Here is a 15,124-nt window from a genome sequence, read left to right as displayed (position 1 = left end):
TGCTCTTTTATTTGCTAGTAGACGTAATCATTTGCCAGTAATAAAAGACTTTCCTTCATGGGGAGGTTAGCTTTGGGGGTAAAGAGTAGGAGACAGATGTGTCTACCTCTGGCCTGAGTAACTCTTCTCCCTCCTTCCCCTCCTTGTCAGTCTTCAGCAAATGACTTGCTTGCCTCAGACATCTTTGCCTCAGAACCTCCAGGCCAGACGTCACCCACAGGACCACCTGCAGCCCCACAGACCAACCCTTTGGATCTCTTCAAAACAAGCGCTCCTGCCCCGATGGGGCCCCTTGCAGGTCTAGGTATGTTCCCAGGGATGGAATCAGATGTGGCTCTGCTACTGTCACCCACAGTGGTGATGCACAGGAGGAAGGCACTTCTTGTGGTTGTGGCATCGCAGGGGAGACGTCCAGCAACGCTCCCCTCACTTTAACCCTTGCACAGACCACATCCCGGTGACATTCCTGCCTGGTAACTGGAATTCAGCTCTCTGCGCTGCCCCGGGACAAGAAGTCCATTTTCAGTATTGCATGACCCTGAACAGCTGGCAGTGGCTTTCGGGAGACAGTTGTAAGGGATTCTGAAGTCAGACTGGCTTCAATGGTGAAAAGGAGATGAACTGAGGGAGCCTTGTGTGCTGTCTGCGCAGCAGAAGCAGGGCCGTGCATGCTTTCCATACCATTTGCCTTGATAGGTGGAAGTCTGTCTCCTCTCGAGGCTCAGCTCTTCTTATGTGCCCGGAAGCGGGTGTTGGTTAAGTGTGAAGCAAGGCTAAATCATAAAGTCAAAGTCTGGGCTCAGCTCTGCCCCTTGCTCTAAGTAGGTAGGGAATGGTCACGGATTCTGATCTGTTTTTAAAGACTTGCCCCATAGCAATTCAATAATGAGTAATTTTTCTAGAAGAGCATCTAAGTAGATCTAGGAAAAAAGTAAACCTAGAAAGAGTGTAGATGGAGTTTATTCTTAGACAGTGGGATGTGCTGGGGGTTAAAATCTATTTCTGACTTTTTGGCTCCCCTGAGCCTTTGCTGCAGGATGATGGTAGAAGCAAGCACATTGACTGAATTCTGGTCCTGTTACTCCTCCTCCACAGCCTCTGGTTCTTTTCAGGCTTTATAGCTCAGTTTCAGAACCCCCAACAATAGTCTGTGCCATCCTGCTGGGGGTTCCATTTGTTGGCTTGCTTCTTGGCACCTGTGCAAACCCAAAGAGAATCTACCTTGGGAGGTGGGGGACCAAGGATCAAGGAGGACTCTCTGTTCCTTTAGTAAGATCTGAACAGAGATCATGGCTTTCCCTACCCTCTACAGAATCAGTCACCAAGATCCCTTTTCCTCCTTTATTTCCCATCTTCTCTCCTTTGCTGTTTTCCTGCAAAGAGGAGAATGTCTGTCTCCCACAGTAAACATGTATGGAGCAGGGCAGAGAAGGCAGCTGTCACCAACGCTGAGTGGTTGAAATCCAGGTGAAGGTGGGAAGTCAGTGAGTTCCAGGCTTCTGCTTGATGTTAGAACACCCAGAGATACTCAAAATACACTGTGCCCTTCAGAAGCTGCCTTTTCTGGCATTGCTCTTTTCCCTATGCCCACAGTGAAGCAGCGGGTGTCTTTTCCTTCATAGAAAGGCAGAGAACTTGCATTCAGGGTCTGTGACTAGATCACATCCCAGAGCTCTGGAGTTTCCTATCAATGCCTTGAAGAATTCTAGCAGCCAATATTTAACAAGTCAGCCTGAAGATACAGCTGGACCCTATAACTGTTAATTTATTCAGACGAAGTGAAGCCTTTTGGCGATATGCCCCTGTTGAGGCCTTGGGCTCTACAACGGCAGAATACTGATGATTCTTCCAAGTTTGGACATGGAACTCAAACTGAGCCCCACAGTGTAGCCCCTGTCCATTGGCAGTGATCCTCAGCCAAAGCCTGGAAGGTTGTAGGTCTGGCTTCCGCTGGACCCAGCTGGGGGACTGCCTCCTCTCGAGATCTGGGGCAGGGGGGAGCAGGGAGAAGGGACTACAGGAAGCTGAGCCCTCGGCTTTGACTTGAACCCTGTGTTTTGATCTAGATTCAGAAGGTAATAAAATTAATGCTTTATGCCTGCACTCTCTTTTTCCTCAGTCCTTGCCCCTGCTTTCTCCAGCTGGGCCATAAATGTTTTAGAAACATAATGGGCGGTCTCTGGGAGATGGGAATGAAGGCTGGCACAAAAGCAGACTTATCAAGCACTTACTTCCTAGCAAATGAAATATTTTTTTCTCTTTTACAAATGGCACTCCCATTGATACTATCTATGACTAGAGTTCAGAGTTTTGCAAGGAAAGGCAAGTAATTCAGGATGAAGGATGGTAAATGGGGGCTTCCTTTTATATCTTTATTTTTGCACTTCGCAATGGTTGAAATGATTAGGAAATGGCCCTTCCATTCACAACACTAATGTGTTTTGAAACATTGTCACTTAACTTTGTTTAAATTAAACCCAGTTTTTTAAAAAGACAAATAGCTGTGCTTTTATTAATCTTGAGAAGTAATTCAAACATAATCAAAATTAAAAACTTTTACCTACACATAAATTATATTACTCTAAGATCTTACAGATCGAACTCTTGCAATGCATCTGCACAAACATAAATTTAACTTTCACAACAGCTATGTGAGTTAAGTGTTTCTTCTCTTTTTTTTCTTGATTTTTATTAAGCTCTACATTTTTCTCTGCTCACCTCTCCCCCTCCCCTTCAACCCTCTCCCAAGTTCCCCATGCTCTCAATTTACTTAGGAGATCTTGTCTTTTTCTACTTCCCATGTAGATTAGATCTATATATGCCTCTCTTAGGATCCTTATTGTTGTCTAACTTCTCAGGGATTGTGATTTGTGGGCTGGTTTCTTTGCTTTATATTTAAAAACCACTTATGAGGGAGTATATGTAATAATTGTCTTTCTGTGTCTGGGTTACCTCATTCAAAATGATGTTTTCTATCTCCATCCATCTGCCTGCAAAATTCAAGAGGTTGTTATTTTTTCTGCTATGTAGTACTCCATTGTGAAAATGTACCACATTTTTTTTATCCATTCTTTGATCGAGGGGCATTTAGGTTGTTTCTGGGTTTTGGCTATAACAAACAATGCTGCTATGAACATAGTTGAGTATATGTCCTTGTGACACAATTGAGCATCCTTTGGGTATATACCCAAAAGTGGTATTACTGGGTCTTGAGGAAGGTTGTTTCCTAATTTTCTGAGAAACGGCCACACTGACATCTAAAGGGGCTATACCAGTTTGTACTCCCACCAACAATGCAGGTGTTTTCCCCACAACTTCTCCAGCATAAGTTGTCATCAGTGTTTTTGATCTTGGCCATTCTTACAGGTGTAAAATAGAATCTGACTTGCTTTTATTTGAATTTTTCTGATGACTAAGGATGTTGAGCATTTCCTTAAGTGTCTTTCAGCCATTTTAGATTCCTCTGTTGAGAGTTCTCTGTTTTGGTCTGCACTCCATTTTTTTTTAAATTGATCTTTTGATGACCAGATTTTTGAGTTCTTTGTATATTTTGGATATCAGACCTCTGTCTGAAGTGGGGTTGGTGAAGATCTTTTTCCATTCTGTAGGCTGTTGTTTTGTCTCGATGACCATGTCCTTTGTTTTACAAAAGCTTTTCAGTTTCAGGAGGTCCCATTTATTAATTGTTTCTCTCAGTGTCTGTGCTACTGGGGTTCTATTTAGGAAGTGGTCTCCTGTGCCAATGCGTTCAAGTGTACTTCCCACTTTCTCTTCTATAAGGTTCGGTGTGGCTGGCTTTATGTTGAGGTCTTTGATCCATTTGGACTTGAGTTTTGTGCGTGGTGATAGATATGGATCAATTTTCATTCTTCTACATGTTGATATCCAGTTATGCCAACACCATTTGTTGAATATGCTTTCTTTTTTCCATTTGGTAATTTTTACTTCTTTGTCAAAAATCAGGTGTTCGAAGGTGTGTGGATTAATATCCAGGTCTTTGATTCGCTAAACCCACTTTTAAGGCTTAATAAGAGAAGCCATGTCACAGTTTCTGTGAATGTGTCCCATAACGCAAATAAGTCCTGGCCCCCATGTGTCTGTGAAGTTATGTGTGAATTAGCTCCCCATTGCACAAGTAATTGTTTCTTGTGCCTTGCTGTGAAGAGGCCAAAATGGGAGACGAATGTGCTGGGGTCAGGGCCAAGGTACATGAGTTTACCCCTATGGGCACGGACTGTGAGCTTTCATTGTCTGATTATATATGTTCCTGATTCCGTTTCCTCAGTGAGAAATGTTGATCCAGTAAGGTGGCCATTCTATGGGAGTGGAGCAGGTGTGCTCCTGACCAGATGCCAGCATTCATGATAAGAAAAAGATCAAAAGAGAGGACTCTATAACAGCCCCTAACCCCATTTCAAAATTCTTCTCACTCTGGGGGGAAAAAAACCAACAGCAATAAATCTTTTCTATCCCAAGTTTGAAGCCTTGGCTTGGTTGGATTAGAAAATGGAGAGTGAGAGAATGTTGTGCTCTGACCCTCAGAACAGGTAGCACCATCCGTGACTGAGGGTGAGGCTGGACTGGAGTTAGCGGATGGTTACTGCAGAGAGAATCAATGTCCTGTGTTAGAACAGGATGCAGGGCATGGATCCACCTACGGAACAGAGGCTGGAGAGGCCTGGGTTCTCAGGAGGCAACTGCATCCTGAGGAACATGACAGGGACGCAGGCCCTGGAGATAAAACTCTGACAGGAGACCACAGTTATCCACAAAGGGGCTGCTTCTCCTGTCTTCCAACTACTCCACTCTAACTTCGTCTAGCAAGTGACACAAGGCAGGAAACACTTTTATTGGAAGCAGCCATCCTGGGATAATAGTCTTTCTTCCGTTTTTATGTGTAAAGTTTAAACTATGTGGATCTCAGCTATGTTTTATCTTCCCTTTATGGAGCTGTGTCAAGTCTGACAGCATTAAAAAAGGAGGGACCCTTTAAAATAGGAGAGATGCTTTTGGAGAACTTGTGTCCCTCCATAACTGGCTCCCAGAAGTCCTCAGCAGCAGCCAGCTGTTAAATGCAAAAACTAAATAGTGATTCCACAGTGAACTGTCTTAATTAACTGCTTGATCGTCACTGATTTGCTTGTTTATCCACTCGACAAATCAGTTCTTACTGTCTGCAAGTTCTGTTCAGGGTGTTGGAGGTTCATCGATGCATTTTTGGTAAGCATCCATTTATTCATGATTAGGAACTTACAGGATGTATTACTCTTCTAACGAGGGAAGAAGTGTGGTGGAAAGAACAAGCAACAAGCATTCGAATTCCAGCTAAACGGTGTGAATGAGTTAACCGTCAGAATTATTTAATCTCTTGAAGCCATTATTTCTGCGTCAGATTCAAAACTTCACAGAGTAGTTTGCCTTGGGAGTGGTCTACAGATACAGCCAGAGAGTCATGCTTCTTAAAAATCAAGAATTCTTGTCAAAGGGACAAAGACAGCCAAAGTATGTTATCTGGATGTTTGAAAAATCACAATTGAATTCATGATTTTATACAATTAGTACATCATTATAAAAATAAAGTAATTCTCTTCAAGCTTGCCTCTTGATGACATCTCTCTCCCTCTTCCTTCAGGGGGTGTTCCAGTAACACCCCCTCAAGCAGGACCTTGGGCACCTGTCGTCTTCAGTCCTTCTACAGCTGTGGTCCCAGGAGCCATAATAAGCGGCCAGCCTTCAGGTTTCGGTCAGCCGATCGTTTTCGGTACAACCCCAGCGGTTCAAGTCTGGAACCAGCCTTCATCGTTTGCGACTCCAGCTTCCCCTCCAGCCCCCGCAGTCTGGTGTTCAGCTGCACCCGTGGCACCACCCAATGCCTGGTCATCCACAAGCTCCCTGGGGAATCCTTTCCAGAGTAACACCTTTTCACCTCCTGCCTTGCCCATTCAGCCCTCGCCTGCGCTGCCCTCTGTGGCCACGCCTCCTCAGCCACCTCCCAGAAATGGCCCACTAAAGGACATTCCCAGTGATGCTTTTACTGGCTTAGACCCACTCGGGGACAAAGAAGTCAAGGAAGTGAAGGAAATGTTTAAGGACTTCCAGCTGCGGCAGCCACCTGTACCCTCAAGGAAGGGAGAGACACCGGCCACAGGGACTTCGAGTGCCTTCTCCAGCTATTTCAACAATAAAGTTGGCATCCCTCAGGAGCATGTAGACCATGACGACTTTGATGCCAATCAGCTGTTGAGCAAGATTAATGGTAAGTTTGCTCACTTATCTGCGGACTAATGTTTCAGCTGCCTTAAAGTCGCACGGGGAACTCAGAGGACCCTTCTATTTTCATCAGTAGCCAGCCTCCTGCTTGCTGTGGTGTTCGGGTCTCTGGTGGTAATTTAACCATTCCTTTTACCTCCGCCAATCCCAGGGACTGGCCCAATGCTGCCCCCCAGTGACCGTTTTTGAAAGGGCTTCTGAGAGCTATAGAAAGGGCTTTTGGAGAGCTGAATGGTAATATAGCCCCCATTCATGGCCAACAAGCAAGGAACTTCTGAGAGTCTTCCACTTTAGATAAAGTATAAACGTAGCTCTCTATTCTGATAGATGAATAGAGTCCTGGTATGTGTGGTGATTTTTTTTCTTTCACCGGTGTAAAGAATTAAGTTTCAAAGGTAAGCCAGTCAGGGAACACGTGTGCGAGCAAAACTTGTCTACTAACTGCTTGGGTCCCTTGCTTTCCAGAACCACCAAAGCCAGTTCCCAGACAGGGTCTCCTCTCGGGTACCAAGTCTGCTGACAATTCACTTGAGAACCCCTTCTCCAAAGGATGCTTAAGTTCATCACAGCCCCCTGTAAGTACTGAATCCTAGAAGAGCATGCCACATACCCCTGCAGTTTCCTGAATCTACCTGCCCCATGCAACAACTCTTTGCTGAGAATGCCTATTTGCCTATGAGGTGTTCTTAGCAATCTTCACAGTGTGAACATACAGTCAAGCTGGAGCAAGATTGTCTTCCATAGGCTTTCCCATCTCCTGAACTTGAGGAATAATACTATCAGAAAACTCCTCTTGGATTTCACTGAACTGGTCTTGTGAAAACATGGGAGAAGCAGAATCAAAATAGTCTATTAAAGACCTTTAGAGATTAATTTTTCATCTCCCATCAATAGTTCTATACCTCTTCCAAGCAATTCTTCCAAGCAGAGGGAAGCAAATGCAAAGTCTCCACAGCTTTGACTTTGAACAAACAATATGTACTATCATCTTCAAGCAAGTAAGACAAAGGTCACTGTAGACACGTACAATGTCTGATTGGCTTATGGCCCAAGTCAGTAGTTCTCAACCTATGGGTTGTGAACTTTTGGGGTTGACTGGCCCTTTCAGAGGAGCCACATATCAGATATCCTGCATATCAGACATTTATATTGTGATTAATAACAGTAGCAGCATTTCATTTATGAAGTAGAAATGAAATAATTTTATGGTTGGCACTCACCACAGCATGAGGAACTGTATCAAAGTGTCACAGCATTAGGAAGGTTGAGAACCGCTGTGTTAAGTGTTGCTTAAATGAAACAGGTTTAATCAATGTTTTTTCTTAAGATTGTAATAGTGTGTGTTGTGTTGTTTTATCTCTTAGGTGGCTTCTCAGCCCACATCTTCTGATGCCCGCAGGAGCCCTTTTGGAAATCCTTTTGCCTAGCTTCTGTAAGTTGAAGAACCTGCTTAGCATTTTCGTGCAGTAGGGTGGATGGTGAGAAAATGTGATACAGAAGGTAAAGGGTGAGGTTTTATTTTTAGAATTGGAAAGAGGCTACCTATGTGTAATTTGGGAGTAATAGATATGAAAATCAATACTCTGATAATTTAACAATAAGGCTGAGCATTTAGGAAATTAATTCTTACTAAGAGTAGTCAAGCCTGGAGATAAAATCTTCTGTCCTGTATGGAAATAAATTCAATAGAACATTGCATCAAACTCTCTTTTTATCAGAGAATGACCTTGTTCTGAATCTCCTCCTTCCACTTCCTAAGTGCTGGAGTTAAAGGCAAGCACCATTACATCAAGTTTTATGTAGTTCTGGAAATCAAAACTGGGCTCCGTGAATGAAGAGCCTTCCAGCTACATTCCCAGACTTATTTAAAAAAAAAAAAATTTCCTGTTGGCCAGGCGGTGGTGGCACATGCCTTTAATCCCAGCACTTGAGAGGCAGAGGCAGGTGACTATCTGTGAGTTTGAGGCCAGCCTGGTCTACAAGACCTAGTTCCAGGACAGGCTCCAAAGCTACACAGAAACCCTGTCTTGAAACCCCTGCCCCCCAAAAAAAATCATGTTGAAGGCATAGCATCCTCATAACAATTTGGCTTTTCTATAAAATGTCCAGGTTTAAAGGACTTTCTGAAACCGATGACAATACAACTTCTCTTTCATCTCTTTCCTCAAGGATAATCTCAGACTGGTCCCTGAGCTGTGATGTGTTACTCTGACCCCAGTGACAGCTGTCAATGTTGCCCTCAGAAGCAACAGAAGTGCAAACTAAGTGAGAGGCTTGACCATCCCATCTCTAGTGGACTTTATTCTAGGAAAGCTGAAGTCTCTGCCAGGGCTCCCTGTGATCTGTTCTTCTCATCAATAAATGACACCAGTTGTGTTCTGATCTCATGACACTGAAGAGAAGGGAAAAAAATTAAGCTAAGTCACATGACATTAGACAAGGCACAGCCAGAAGGGTAGAATAGTAAAAATGAATGAAATGAATCCAAGCCCGTTTTATTTCAATATTTCCTCATCCGATCAAGGCTAAACTCGTTCTTCAGTTATCTGTAATAGATAACTTCCTCACATCTAATAATAACAATTATTATTTCCCATTGTCTATGGAGAATGCATTGTGAAGTTCCCTGAGGATTTCTGAAACCATGAATTACAACTTAGTACCAACCTGTTTATTTCATTATACATAAATGACTAAAATGTCATTGATAAAATAGGCACAGATTGTGTGATGTATCATTTACTTGCCCTGTTGCTGCAACACAATACCTAGCAAAAGCAACCTAGGAAATGAAGGGCTCGTGGCTGATGTCCATCAAGACAACAAAGTCATGGCACAAGGTCAGCTTGTCTCATTGCATCATCAGTCAGTAAGCAAAGCTCATGGATACTGGTGCTCAGTTTGCCCCTCCTTCTTACTTAGCCTACAATCCCATTGCAAAGATCCCCATCCCATATTTAGGGTGGGTCTTCCCAATTCAGTTGCTCCGGTCCAGGTAAATCCTTGCAGGTATAGATGGTTTGGTATAGGGTCTCCCTCATTAGTTCTGACAGGTCTTGGCTTTCTTAAATGATTTTGGCTAGCTTTGAAATCTGGTGCCTCCTTCCCCAGCCTTCTGAGTGCTGAAGTCATCAGCACACACTATCACATCTAGTGGATGGATGGTACTTGTCTATTCTATCTTCCCATCAGCTCTGGGATGCCCTATCCCTAACATTTGAAAATGATGGTGTCATCTGTAATACACTGATATTCAACCCAACTATCCTAACCATTCTTCTCCATGTTTCTCTAGGACATTGTCATGCTGACTACCCAGAGGAACAAAAGACTGGCTTTAGCCAAGGACAAGAGCTGAGAGCCAGACACGTGCGGACCTCTGTCCTTGTTCCTTCCACCTTTGACATATTATCTGTCGCCTTACTTGTCTTTGCCTCTTGTAAAATGCCTTATACTTTCTGTGTAGGCTGAAGCTAAACCGAAACTATGGTTTTTCGTAAATTAAGCTCCTAAACTCTCTAGCTCAACTATAAATGAAGTAGTTTCCCTGCCAAATTCTTGTCCTTTGTGCCCTGCGACCCTCTCAGAATACTCCCCTTCCTACCCTCCAGTTGGGAGGTGCGGCCACCTTAACCCTTCATTTGACGCTACCCCGAGGAAATGCCCAAATCCTCGTAGCTCCAAGTCATTTGATGTTCCTGGTATGCAGAATAACTTAAACATTCTGTTACTAGGACAGCAAAGATACCTTGCTTCCCATCCCTACTCAGAAAGGTTTTTGGGTAAAATGAAAGCAAGGCTTCTCAATCACAAATGAGGACCTGTTCAAGATGGCCATTTTGTCATTATCAGACAAAATCATTATGCCCTCAGAGGCGCTTATCGTCGACTTGAAACGGAGAAAATTCTAACTCCAAACATCAGGCGTTATTCAAGGCGAATAAAACAGTTTCTCCCTGGGGCCTCACATTGTTTTCATTCCAGATGTTTGACCCTGTTGACCTTATGGCCTGAATTTCCCTTGATGATCCTAATTTCATATCATGTGATTTTTCTTTCTCAATAAAAATGATTTTTGTGGCAATTACTTTTTAAAAAGTATAATTTCTCTTTATTCTGATGATGTCTCCTAGGACCTAGGAGATCCCATTGTTAATCTCCTGCTGGTTATTTTAAAAGAGAAAAAAGTATTGTTTATCTCTCCGTGTCTTTGTCCCCCATCCTCCTTTGGGTCCATTTTGCTCCTGGGTTTGTATAAACAATACCCAGGAACAGATTTTCATGGGTCAAAAGGCGTTGAACGACTCGTCAATTTGGAACACACACATCCACCTTCAGTCCTTGTTAGTCCAATGCCTAGACTTTGGAAGGCACACTATCCTCATCCTCCACAAGGAATAGGGTGTCATTCTCTTAAACTTCCGAAGAGCAATTTAACACGGGAAAGAAACTGGACTCTGCTCAGCAAAGAAGGACTATGTTCTGAAAGCTAAGTGTGACTGTACCCAATACTGGGTCCATACTGGAGGTAGTTCTATGCCTTTATCAGGTAACTGCGAACTTTCTTGAAACGACAGTAATATAACTAAATAAGACAATAATTGGAGAGAGGAGAGAGGGTGATGAATGAATATTTGAGGTTATCATTGAAAATCTGCCTGCAATATTTTCTGCATATCCTTGGAAACCTATGCAATGCGTTTTCATTTTCAGTCCTTTTGTCATACAGTACTGAAGGGCTTTTCTCTGCCAAACTCTTTAGTTTTCCTTAGTTTATGTTGAGTTTTTTTTTTTTTAATTCTTGACCTTTAATGCTCAGGTCTTATGGGTGTTGATACAATCTTATTTTTTGGTAGAAGAAAATGACTGCTCAGGATTTAAGCAAGAAGCTGGTCTTGTGAGCCTCTGTTGATTAGCCTCAAGTAATCCAAGCTGAAGAAGTCCTCTGGGTTTCTGTTTAATGCTAATCGTTACTTATCTACCACATATGGGGTTTTTTTTCTGTCTAACTTCCTATTCAGTTATTATAAACAGAGACTTGAAATCATACTTTAAAATTCCAAATACATAAAGATGTGCTAAACTGGAGGTAACTATTTCTAGATGGCCGAATTTTTGAAAATGATGATCAGCCACATAACTGTTTTGTATGTACCTGTCTTCTTGTGCACTTTTCTGTATGCAAATAAAGCTATGAATTTACTCATTCAATAAACTGGAATCACAAAAATTTCATGTCGCTGTTAGCTCCTTCTAATAGTTGACCCCTGATTTAGATCGACTGTCATCAAGGTATAAAGCTCACCAGCTAGAAGGGGGAAAGCTGCTGGTTAGGCATGTTTCGGGTTTCACAGTGATGAAGTCCATGATGTGGAAACACAAGCAAATGATCCAGTCTCTTTCAATGTCTTATACCCACTCACATCCATACGCATCTCCTTCCTGTGGATTTAATGGAGTCGGTGTCGCTACATATCACGTGATATTCACTGGACAGTGTCGGTCCATTCCTTTTGTCCTTTGCTTCTCTGTTACTCGGTCATGTTTGACCCCACCAAAACACAAGTGTTGGAGTTCGTCTGGGTGGGTGCTAGCCATGTCGAAGACCGGCGGTGTCAGGCTGGCAGGCCAGGGCTCACCTGGGGACACTCAGTCATGGTGCTCTGGTTCAAGTTCAGGGATCTCATTTCAACAAAGACCTGGAACAAATCCTAAAGTGGGCTCTGGGAAATACAAAAGACTGGGATTTGAACCTAAGAACTCTAAGAATAGGATTCTAGGGAGGAACCATTTTATAGTGTACATGTTCTATTATGGGATGTACGGATCTTCTGCCTTCTTCCCCCCCCTTTATGGAAAACAGTTGGTGTCCTTCTGACAACCATGAGGTGGAATGTGGAGACAACAGGCTGGAGGTGAGCCCAGATGAAGGTGAGCTGACGGCGGCCCAGTCCAGACACCTAAATACTAACACACACCACAGGTCATCTGGTATATCTGGGGTTCTCCTGTGTGTTTAATGATCTGAACACACTGTCTTTGGTGGACCTTGATGTATAAGCACACACTGAGGTTAAGCATTGCTCACGTACAAGGAGACATTCAGGTAGTGTGGTAAGAACCGCTGTTGGAAAAAAAGGGATTACTGAAGTAGCCCTGACAATGAGAATAAATCTATTCCATACACGCTTTAGTAGAAATGGCATTCAGATCTATCCCAAATGCGATATTTTCTTGTAATCCTAGAGCTTCATTTAAGCACTCAATGTGCCTGAGAAAAGATTGGGTGTTAACAGCTAGGACACCCTATGATTTCTTACACACACACACAAACCCACAAAGGGAAAAGGTACTGATTTTTATTACAGTAACCACTCATTGGGGAAGTGCTATGCTATCATGAAAAATAATTCCATTCAGTTGATACATTATCCGATGAGTTAAGTCTGTAGCCATTACAGCTCCGATGAAGCTGACATCCAGGTTTTAAAATGACTGAAGTTGCTCTAGAGGGTAGGGAGTTTTTCTAATAGGCATTTTGTGGCAAAACCGTTGTAGGAGGCACTCTTCTCCCACAGTGTCAGAGGCCTGCCTCAAACAAATCAGGCAGCACTGCTATGTCTTCCTGTGCTGAAAGCTAGGCAGGAAAGAACAGGACGCTGGAACTCAGAAATGTGGTTCTCCTTGGAACTCCCTGCTGAGTGATGCCTCTGACCCAGATGCCTGGATTAGATTCAAAACAAAGTCTTTTACTGGAAGGTGGGAGTTCCCCAAAGTCCCTGGTAAATATTTGAGCTATCACCATTTAAAGAGATTGCTCAACAACGAAACACCTGACACTTTCCGGGAAATGGCATGTTTTTACCTAATTCTTTTCTGCTAAAAAGTAACTAGAACTCCTGTTCTAAGTTTAGCAGACACACACAGCTATGAAGAAAGCTACAGGTCTGTTAACATGTCCTAATTACAGTGATGCTGATGGAACAGGGCCAGCAGCTTGTCATCTCACCTCCTGAGTACCCCAGCCTGTTTGTCCTTGCTGTACTGGAGTTACATACCGAATTACAAACTTCTACCTTCTATTGAAGCCACAGCGGTGCTGGGCTTTACAGAGACACAATGTGGGTTTCTTGGTAACTGCAATAGTTAAAAGGAAAAGAAAACTAAAAATCAAAAAAAAATCCAATTCTAAAATCCTTCGTGACTGTGGTGCTGTTTGTATAGGTTTCTATCAGTTCTTCAATCGCTGATATATACAATGGTTGACTTCAGCTATTGTTTTAGCTTGATGTTGGTGGGTATTTTTCGTTTTTGTTTTTTGGGATTTTTTTTTTTGGCATTTTTAGATAGGGTTTCTCTGTAGCTTTGGAGCCTGTCCTCTTGTAGACCAAGCTGGCCTCGAACTCAATGAGGCCACCCGCCTCTGCCTCCTGAGTGCTGAGATTAAAGGAGTGAACCACTACCACCTGGCCTGTTGATTTTTTTTTTAAAGAGGAATAGACTGGATAAGAGTAGCCAGACATTCTCCAAATCTGTGATGGAGTCATTGAGAATTAAACTAATTTGCATATGTAGATAAGTTGGCATGTTAAAAAGTTCCCATTTTCATCTCTGGTGGCCATTATGTGTTATACCAATAAAGATGTTATTTTTGCTTCTCCAGTTTAAACTCATCCTACCTGTCCCTTTCTCTAAGATATACACAGGGCACAAGTTTCACTTCAAAGTGTGTCAGATGCTAATAGATGTCAGGAGCCAGGAAGAGCTAAAGGCATCGTAAAAATAAAAACTACGTTATTCATAGAGTGTACACATTATATCGTATACATCAGCTTTTAAGTTGTTATTATAATTTACTATTCCCATCATATTGCTATATTGTATAACCCGATGATAAAATCAAGTAGCAATCTGGAATATCCTCCCGTTCAAACCAAGAACTCCTTTTGCCCTTTACCCCAATCTTCCAGAAAGAGGTGATTTTGCAGTATTTAGTCACAACAGCTTACCAAATTTAATACTCATGATCTAATCAACTAGCATCATCTTATTAACATAAAAAAGCATCCTACGCTAACTTACTTCCATCCTTAAGTCCACAGACATCCTGAGAGGGTCCGAGAGATCATTCAAGAGTCCTCTGTGCACTGTAACATAGCTGATAGATCTGGCATCATTAGCTAAGGCTCATGGGACCCTCTGACATGCATCCGCTCACTGACTTAGCTACAAGCACAGCACCTGTAAGAATCATCTTATAGCCTGACAATTTCACATGGTTTACATGTCGGGCAGGCACATGGTCTCCACAGTAAGCTCACAAGAGGGGTAAAATTAGTTCAGTTAGTTCTCAGGCTCTGAATGTGTAAAGGAGAAGAGCCAGGAAAAGGTGATGACATTCCTGTACTCTCTATGGCACAGGGAAGATTGCTAGCTCTGTGACCTGTCATCCCCGCAGTCAGATGCCTGTTTTACCTCTGCATACGCCAATGCTTGAGATTTTCTCTTTTGTCATTAATAATTATCTATGAATATTTCTGAAGAATTGTGTCAGCCAGGTGTGGCGCTGCATGCCTTTAATCCCAGTCCTCTGGAGGTAGAGGGAGGCAGATCTCAGTGAGTTGGAGATCAACCTGTCTATGGGGGGGGGGGGCTACACAGAGAAACCCTGTCTTGAAAAATAAAAAATAAATTGTGTGTGCCTGCAATCCCAGCCCTTGGGAAAGGGATGCAGATGGATCGGGAGTTCAAAGTCATCCTCAGCTGTGGAGTGAGAAGGTTTAGGTCAAATCTGTCTCAAACAAAACAAACGTGGTAGGAACAGCTAGGTATGGGCTCATGCCTGTAATTCCAG

The 15,124-nt window shown here is 42.9% G+C and overlaps 1 protein-coding gene across 4 annotated transcripts in view; it reads left to right on the top strand.

Annotated features, from left to right (window-relative positions):
* Dab2 (DAB adaptor protein 2) overlaps positions 1-11,503 on the top strand; it is a 54,594-nt gene extending 43,091 nt beyond the window's left edge. For all 4 annotated transcript variants that reach the window (XM_075975952.1, XM_075975954.1, XM_075975953.1 and 1 more), the window contains 5 exons: positions 151-304; positions 5,633-6,256; positions 6,736-6,845; positions 7,635-7,702; positions 9,566-11,503. In XM_075975952.1, coding sequence (XP_075832067.1) covers positions 151-304; positions 5,633-6,256; positions 6,736-6,845; positions 7,635-7,697 — 951 coding nt within the window. In that variant the 3' untranslated portion in view covers positions 7,698-7,702; positions 9,566-11,503. The remainder of the gene's footprint in view (positions 1-150; positions 305-5,632; positions 6,257-6,735; positions 6,846-7,634; positions 7,703-9,565) is intronic.
* Positions 11,504-15,124: the final 3,621 nt, after the last annotated feature.

Source organism: Microtus pennsylvanicus, chromosome 6, assembly GCF_037038515.1.
Source record: "Microtus pennsylvanicus isolate mMicPen1 chromosome 6, mMicPen1.hap1, whole genome shotgun sequence".
NCBI classification, from domain to species: Eukaryota; Metazoa; Chordata; class Mammalia; order Rodentia; family Cricetidae; genus Microtus; species Microtus pennsylvanicus.
Note: the sequence above shows the minus strand (reverse complement) of the source record. Positions and strands in the feature narration are given on the sequence as shown.